General features: G+C 39.2%; 1 protein-coding gene across 1 annotated transcript in view; it reads left to right on the top strand.

Moving 5' to 3' along the window:
- FCHO2 (FCH domain only 2) overlaps positions 1–7,936 on the top strand; it is a gene marked incomplete at its 5' end in the record, with an annotated part of 37,383 nt that extends 29,447 nt beyond the window's left edge. Inside the window, 4 exons of the mRNA XM_010009957.1 lie at positions 2,761–2,960; positions 5,112–5,176; positions 7,008–7,172; positions 7,403–7,936. Of these exons, the coding sequence (XP_010008259.1) occupies positions 2,761–2,960; positions 5,112–5,176; positions 7,008–7,172; positions 7,403–7,425 (453 nt within the window). The remainder of the gene's footprint in view (positions 1–2,760; positions 2,961–5,111; positions 5,177–7,007; positions 7,173–7,402) is intronic.
- Positions 7,937–8,776: the final 840 nt, after the last annotated feature.

The raw sequence follows: 8,776 nt of genomic DNA on the forward strand, positions 1-8,776 counted from the left end.
CATGTCATTCCCTTGGATTCGTGAGCTGTTTCAGCTTGCTCACGTCACTTCAATTCACGTGTGCAAGGGTCTAACACTGCTTCTATATATATGTATTTGTTAGCAAAGTCAAATTCTCCTTGAAATTAGGGGGTGTGGCGGGGAGTTATTTGAGTTTTAGTTGTACTGCCTTTGATTTTGTAATTTCGTAAGTTTTGGGTGCTGTAGTTGATGAATGGTAATATATGAGAACATATGACTTTCTGATGTCTCAAAATATAATGGAGTATTTCATCCTGGAAAGTATTTACAGGCATGCGAAGGACAAGAAGGCCTTCAGGAGTATTCAGCATGAATTTACCAAGGGAAAATCATGCTTGACCAGCTTGATAAACTTCTACGATGACATGACTGCCCTGGTGGGTGAGGGGAGGGCAGGTGATACTGTCTGCTTAGACTTCAGGAAGGTGTTTGACACTGTCTCCCATAGCATCCTCACAGAAAAGCTGGTGAAGTATGGGCTGGATGAGCAGATGTTGAGGGGGACTGAAAACTGGCTAAACAGCCAGGCCCAGGGAGTGACTGTTGCTGGCATGAAGTCTAGTTGGAGACCAGTAACTAGAAGTATACCCCAGGGGTCAATACTGAATTTACAATCCCATTTAACAGTTTCATTGATAATCTGGATGGTAGAGCAGAGTATACCCTCAGCAACATTGCTGATGACACAGAACTGGGTACTCTGGAGGTCATTCTGCCCTGCAGAGGGACCTCACCTGGCTGGAGAAATGAACTGACAGGAACCTGATGAAGTTTGACAAGAAGCGCACCTGGGGAAGAACAACCCCATGCACTGATATGTGCTGGAGGCCACCCACCTGGAAATCAGCTTGGAAGTAGAAGGACCTGAGGATTCTGGGGGACACCATGTTGAACATGAGCTAACAACGTGCCCTTGCCGCAAAGGTGGCAAATTGTCTCTTGGGCTGCATTAGGCAAAGTAGTGCTAGTAGGTCAAGGGAGGTGATCCTTCCCCTCTACTCTGCACTGATAAGGTCGCACCTGGAGTACTGTGTCCAGTGCTGGGTTGTCCATTGCAAGAAAGGCATGGACATCCTGGAGAGAGTCCAGTAGAGGCCCACTGAGATGGTTAAGGGTCTGGAGCAGCTCTACTATGAGGAAAGGCTGAGAGAGATGGAATTCTTCAGCCTGGAGAAGACTCACAGGGGATCTTACCAATAGTACAAAGAACTGCGGGGCAGGTACACAGAAGACAGACACAGGCTCTTCTCAGTGGTGCCCAGTGACAGGGCCAGAGGCAATGGGCAAAAACAGAAACACAGGAGGCTCCTTCTGATCATTAGGAAACATTTTCTTCCTATGAGGGTGACTGAGCAATGGAATGGGTTGCCTAGAGGGGTGGTGGAGTCTCCATCCTTGAAGATACTCAAAGGCCATCTGGACAAGGCTTCCAGCAGCTGGAGGTTGTCCTGCTTGAGCAGGAGGGTTGGACCAGATGGCCTTTTCAGCCTCCACTATCCCTGAATCTGTGAGATTGTATTTTGGCTGTCAGTAAAAAAATCTTCATGAAAATTCAAGATAGACAACTCGCCTCAAAGGAAGAGAGATTTCTTAGGACTGCATTGAAATGGTTGAACGTCTGAGACAACTGTCTACACAAAAAGAACCAAAATAACCGGTCAGTCCAGTTATTAATACCATTGTGTTTTCCACATTCTCCCAATATAATTTAAAATCTTGGCATACTGAATCTATAAAAAGCATGTCAGGCACACAGAATTCCTGAGAAAAATGGAAGAAACAAAACTTTTCTTTGGATTGAAGAAATGAGTACTGTGGAAGAGTACTATCACTTTAAGATCTTTGCTGTCAGGGGAACATGATGCATTGGCATGCGGAAACCCTGACAGATAGAAGAGGTTCTGGGCTGCCAAGGGAAGGTGAGAGGGGGCACCAAGTCATGTAGACTAGGAAGGTGATAGATGCAGCATGTCAGTAACACAAGCTCAGCTAAAGAAGCAGCAACCAACCCTTCTACACGAGGAAAATAATGCTTTGAATACTTAACTGTTTTGCTGACTGCCTATCCCATAATGACAGGTACTGTCCTGTGCTGCTGTCTGCTTGGGTATCTGAATTGGTATGGCACACAGCTGCTAAGGATGAAGTCATTTTGCCACAAGCATGCTTCATGAGTGAGGCAGAACACAAGACTAAAACAAAACTATTTTGACTTAGAAAAGCCAGGAAGGAGCCTTATAGGCCAGAAGGCATTTAAACCTTTTCTTTAATTATTCATCAAGTCATAGAATGGTTTGGGTTGGAAAGGACCTTAAGATCATCTAGTTCAACCCCCCTGCCATGGGCAGGGACGCCACACACTAAACCATGTTGCCCAAGGCTCTGTCCAACCTGGCCTTGAACACTGCCAGGGATGGAGCATTCACAACTTCCTTGGGCAACCCATTCCAGTGCCTCACCACCCTCACTGTGAAGAACTTCTTCCTTATAGCTTACCTGAACTTGCCTATTTAAATTTAAACCCCTTGTCCTAACACTACAGAGTCCTTCTTTTCATTTTAATTTAAAAGAACAGGAATTAACTTTAGCCTGCAACAGTCTTCAGAATTCTGCAATTAAGGACTCAGAGATCAATTGTTCTCTTGATCTTTTGTCAGGATTTGTTACTGTTGTTCCTTAATTCTGCCCAAGAGGGGAATATTGTAATTAAGCTGCTCTCAAGGGTTTATTCTTTTACAGGTATCTTCAAATGGCATCCAATCCACTCCCTTGAATCTTGCAACTTACTGGAAATGTAATGCTAGCACTACTGATGTTAGAGTGGATTATAAATACAATCCAGAGTCTATGAATGTGCCTAGTATGCTGTCTAACGTCCAGGTTGTGGTACCAGTAGATGGAGGAGTAACAAACATGCAGTCACTTCCACCTGCAAAATGGTAATATTAACGCTTTTCAGTATTATTTCAAATTCATTTCAGTGTATTCATTCATGTCAGACAGCGTGAAAATTTTGACTGAAAGAAAAAGCTAATTTTTTTTGTCTTGATAAAATTTGTAGTGTCAGATGTTTTCAGATCATGTGCAGCCAGATCACATAAACTGAGACAATATGCACCTGTTTTGACTGTGTAATAAGCCTTTGTAAAATTTCCAATATACTTTTGGCAAGTAGGACAGGCATTTTTAATACAGTAATTCAAAACCAAAATATCTTAATGCTTAAAAAACATCTTCTGTGTGTATAAATATATCCATATATTTGGATTATATAAAGAGAGTAGGAAAAAAGCATTTCTTAAAAAGATTTCTTGATTGTTCTAGGTTAAAAATTAGCTTCTAACTGAAATGGGTTTAAAACAAACCTCAGTAACTGAGGAGCTCTTCGTAAGCCAGGTAGCATTGTCTCTCAGTTCAAGTGTCGTACAGATTATTATCTGACTAGCAGCTGTCTGCCACCACCTTCTAAGCCTGCATACGCAGTAGTGCCTCAACGTGAGACACATATCTCGGGTAATTAGGTTTCTACAAGTTTGTGAAAACAAAAAGAGGGTGGGACTAGGCAGAGCAGTACAGCCCTGGAGCAAAAGATGAGCAGAATTCAAACACTGCACCTGCGGTTTAGCAGCACATAGGTACCGTTCCAGCTGTATTGTAATTCCTAGACTGCTTATTTCCAAGAGGGTCTTTTTAATATGAAGAAGGCAAAGAATACCAAGTTGAAGGCATTTCTTTTCACTTTGACTGTAAAGCTTTTTTAAGCTTGTTACTTTTGGATCAGTTTACCTTATAAAACAAGGTTCAGAAGAAAAATAAACCTGATGTGTTTTTCAGATGCATTCTGGTATTTCTGGAGGCAATACATTTAAAATGTATTAATTGAACAAAGTAGTAATACAGTATCAATTTAAGTAAAAAAAATCCTGGCAAGACTGATTCTTTCTTGACTTGGTATTTTTTGGGAGCAATACTTCAAACCAAATCACCGTAAACTTATTCTGAGTGAGGGCAGGTTCAATATCCTGCCTGAACAACATGACTAGAACACCTGGTGAAGCCAGTCTCCCTGTTTAGGCTTCTTCCATAAAACCCTCTGTAACGAAGCCTGAATGAGAGCAGGAGCACCCACCCAGAACACCTAGCGTTAGCTAGGAAGACTCAAATATTAATGACAGTTTCATTACAGATTCATCAGATGAAGGCACGTGAGCTCGGATACTCTCTGTTTCACACAGGCAGCTCCTCAGGGACAGAATTTTGAGCCTGGCAAGCTGACCAGGAAAAAAAAAAATACAGTCATGTCCCCAGCAGCTCCAGTGTTGTGTTGGGCTGTGTGTTTGAGCGAGTGGATTGGGTGGTCAGGTTTCCGGTGGGGGGTGTGTGTTAAATAGTTTTATAACTGGAGCACCTGCAAGTAACTACTACCATCTGTGCTACTTGCGTGAGCATTTCATTCCCGCTATGCCAATGCCAAAAGCAGTATCAAGCCTATCGGCACTTCATGCTGCTCGCATCTTTAAGTTGTTGACTTTTTCTTTGGTGGAACTGCAGCAAAATGCTCCAGGAGTTGAAATGCCCTGTGCTTGGTGCCATTTTCTGCCCCTTTACAGCATCAGAAGCTAGCTTAAACCCTGTGTTACTTATGCCAACTAATTTTACAAGAATGGAAATGGTATAAAATTCATGCTGCCAGGAGTCTTACATAGAGAAAGGCAACGAGCATTGCTTCCCCTCATAGCGTCATTATGAAGCATAAAGACATAGCTTTCAGATTACTTCCATAGCTTCTGGCCTGTCCTTACCCTTTGAGACTACAGAGGATTTTGAGTTGTGGAGCCATAGCTGTGGCACAGGACAGTCTTAACTGTATGAAAAAATGGTGTGTACTTCTGAGTGCTGCTGCTGTAGAGCAGTGTAAACACACCTTTCTCTTTTCCTGATTGCTTATATAGTTTTCCACAAACTTACCTTAAAATGATTAAGTATTTTTGTAAATATCCATTTAGAGATGTCTGTAATATACCAGTGTAAATCTAGAGAAATAATTTACTAAAACTGGTGCTTATAACTAATGTACCATTCTTTTACAGGAATGCAGACCAGATGAAAGCATATTGGAAAATATCTAGCATTTCGGAGAAGTCTGAGAATGGAGGCAAGTTGAACTTTTTTGTTTTGTTTTCTTGTACAGGAAAATTGTAACAGTAAAAAGGTAATCACTTTAGCCTCTACACCCTCATGCCTGTTTACACGTCTTGTCATGCTCTATGCTGTTTACCAGTTCACCTTCTCAGTCAGTCAAACAATGAGATATCAAAATGTGAATTTATTAATTAGCTGAAAAAGGAAAACAAAAAGATACAGAAGTCCTGTCCTGAGATAAACTCAACAGATGATTCTTGATCAGCATTTTGAGGGTCTTTGTTTTGACCATATATGACTCCAGTTAAAAAAATGAATCTATCCACATCTGCTCAGAGTGGTAATTTATGTAGCATTTTGTAAGGTACCAATAGTAGTCCTCTGCCCAACTGCCTTTCCCTGAGCTCCAATTGATGTCACAGCCCTTGCAGCCTCTTCAGATACAATTTTTTTCTGAATCAGAAAAACAGAAACCAAAGGGAGGCATCTTATCCTCAAGGCCTCTGTGGAGAAATGAATTCATGGTGTAAAGGAAAGGCCTTCAGCCCTGTTAAGAATTTAGTGAAGGCCACTATGAAAGCATAGATTTGCTTCTAAGTATGACTGGTTTCATACAGAAACCACCACGAACCTGGAAAGGGAGGATTTCTATGCCTTCAGAGGCTGCAAAGTTGTGGTCAATGATTCAAACTAAATCAGAGATAATTATTGCTGTAGCCTGGTGTGTTCTGTCCTTCACTGACCTTGCAGTTCTGTCTTCCACTGTAATTATATAGGTGTAGTCGTCTTTTTCTTCCTTCTCCAAACTGTGGAGCTTCTTTTAAAGTAAGTCGTACTAAAACACAAATGCAGCCAGAGGAAGAGCTACTGTGCACCTGCAAAGCAGCATAAAATGTGTTGCTTAGTGATGCGGATTGCACAGTGCATATGGTCAGTAGACTTGCATCCCACTGCTTCTGCTATATTCTCTTCTCTTACCACCATCTTTCTTTTCCTTTTCTTTGAGTATAAACACATAGTACTCTCAATTCAGTGTTAAGGAGAAAGGAATACTATGCTGGTCTTACATTTACAGAAACAAAGGGAGAAGTTGCACAAACATTTTTAATACTGGGACAAATATCTTGAAGACATCTTTATTCTGGTGTACAGGGTGGTATAATGTTTTGGGATTTTTTTTATGGTTCAACATGTTATGTGAGCTCTCAATTGCAGATGGAGATAAAACACAGAACAAACTTTCAAATCACTTGAATATATCAGTTTCCATATTTACAGTAGAAAGAAGAGTCAATTTACTCAAACTATGACCTACTGAAAAAATGAAATGGACCTTAAGCCAGATTTATCAACAAGTCATTGCATAAAACAATTTCATTCATTAATTCCCACTTTTAAACCAGTAACATTTCAGTTACTAGCTTTACTCATCATTTAGCAGTTTCTGTTGCCTAGGAATAGCAAGTTGTTTTAAAGAAGCAAAAATACTTGATTGTCGTTATTCCATTGTTAATTACTTAAGTAAATCTCATTTTTTCGAATCAGGTATTTCAAGTAGTAAGTGATTACCAGACTGATGCACACATTCTGTATAATCTTGAGAAATGTGTATGATTTCTCTGGAAATCATTCAGTAGTCATTGTCTTAAATAGTGTTTTGGAGAAAACACTTTCTCTCTCATTGCTTTTGAACATTTATGTAGGACTACCACTAGGAATAGATGGTCATCGTGTTAGTTTCACTAACGGTCATCACGTTAGCTTCACTTCTTACAACTGAAAATTTTGAGAGATCATCTTGTTCTTGCGAAAAAAACAGCTCTTCACTTTTGTTATTTTTATAGGTTCTGGATCCCTCAGGGCAAAGTTTGAAGTTTCAGAAGGACCCAGTAAACCAGCAACACTTGCAGTGCAATTCATTAGTGAAGGAAGCACCCTTTCAGGAGTAGATGTAGAGCTCGTAGGCACTGGCTATCGGCTTTCCCTCCTTAAGAAGAGATTTGCCACTGGTAAGGCGTTGACATGCTTATATAGTCAAATGGATATTATATATTCTATAGTGTTAAATTATAAAATATGAAACTGTTAAGTGGTACATAGTTACTTTTCATTAAAGCATGGCTGAAAACTGTTTCACAGGTGTTTTCTTTTTCCATAGTTACAAAAACTGCTCCCAGGAAAATACTGACAAAATCTGTTTTATCTATTGACTGCAAAAAACCCTACCTTTATTTTTCAGGACGTTACATGGCAGACTGCTGATATACCTGTGAAAGTCTTTGGATCAAAGGAGTGCAAGAAGCTCACTCTGCCTCTACCTGTTAAACACTATTTTAGCATGCATTAATTTTTTCCACATGTTGACCTACTTTGAAGCTGAACTACAGAACAGAAAATGCACTTTTAAAAGTCATTTTGCAAACTTTTTATTACTTTAAAATAGCACTGAAGTTAACTGCAACACTGTCTGTAAATGATCAATTGCAATATTTGGGAAAATTTGTTGAAATCTTAGTAAATTTATATAGATAAAGTCAAAATAGTAATCCATAGCTGTAATGAAAGTATGAAAATGTATGTTATACTGTAAACATTAAGCCTAAAAATGTAGGAGAGCAAGTAAGAAATATTTGAGCTTTCCATAAGTAATATTCGTTTTTCAGATTCTCTTAGTTGCCAGCTTTTTAAGATAGAAGAGGCAAAGTCTCATGTAGTTCTTTTATCTACTCATGCCACAAAACCAGCTGAGTTAGAGATGTATAAATATAACTTGATGCCCATGTATCATATATTATTAACATGTAAGTCATTTTATATAGGGTTTTTTTCCCAAGTGCAATGTGTTACAAAATTGCAAAAGACAGCAGAGATTTACTTCTGCAGTTAGTAAATTTTAATGGGTGTTGTGATTGTTTGAATTAATGCTGTAGATTTAATTTATTTTTATATGAATTGCATAACATTTGTGCCTTTCAAAAAAGCCTGTGCCTATCCAATTTGTTATTCACGTGCCTCGCTTCCTTTTACAAAGTTTGGCTTTTCATCTAGAAAGCATGGAGTTTCTGTACTACACACAACTTTATAAAAATTCCTTTTACTGGGATTTATTTAGAAGGCAGATTTGCAAAAACTGGAGATTGTTTTAAAAGAGGCTTAAAATACTGGGTTACTTCCTTATGGGGTAATTGCAATAAATGTGGCTATAGTAAAGGGAGATGCACCAAGCAGGACTTTGAAACTTTGAGATAGTAACTTTAATGTTACCAAAGACAAGAATACTGAAAAATCACTGAAGATGGTAAAAGCAAACAGCATTTCTCTTCACTCTGACTGCAAGTCTTTGTACTTTTGAGTGGTTTTGGGGATGTAAATGTAACATAGTACTTTGGGAGGAATAGCATTTTAGAAGGGTAGTTCTTGGCAGCAGGATGACAAGTACTGCCATTTGTATTAGTTGAATTTTTTTCTATAACCACCAATTTTAATATTTGTATTGTCATCTAATCTTGACATTCCCACAGCATAAGCACAGGGAAGTGACATAGTAGTAACATTTTTTTAAAGCAAGTCACTACTTCATAAAATCTTCTATGTATTTGTATTATCAAGAGTT

The sequence above is a fragment of the Nestor notabilis genome, unplaced genomic scaffold (genome assembly GCF_000696875.1).
Source record: "Nestor notabilis isolate BGI_N333 unplaced genomic scaffold, ASM69687v1 scaffold4040, whole genome shotgun sequence".
Lineage (NCBI taxonomy): Eukaryota > Metazoa > Chordata > Aves > Psittaciformes > Psittacidae > Nestor > Nestor notabilis.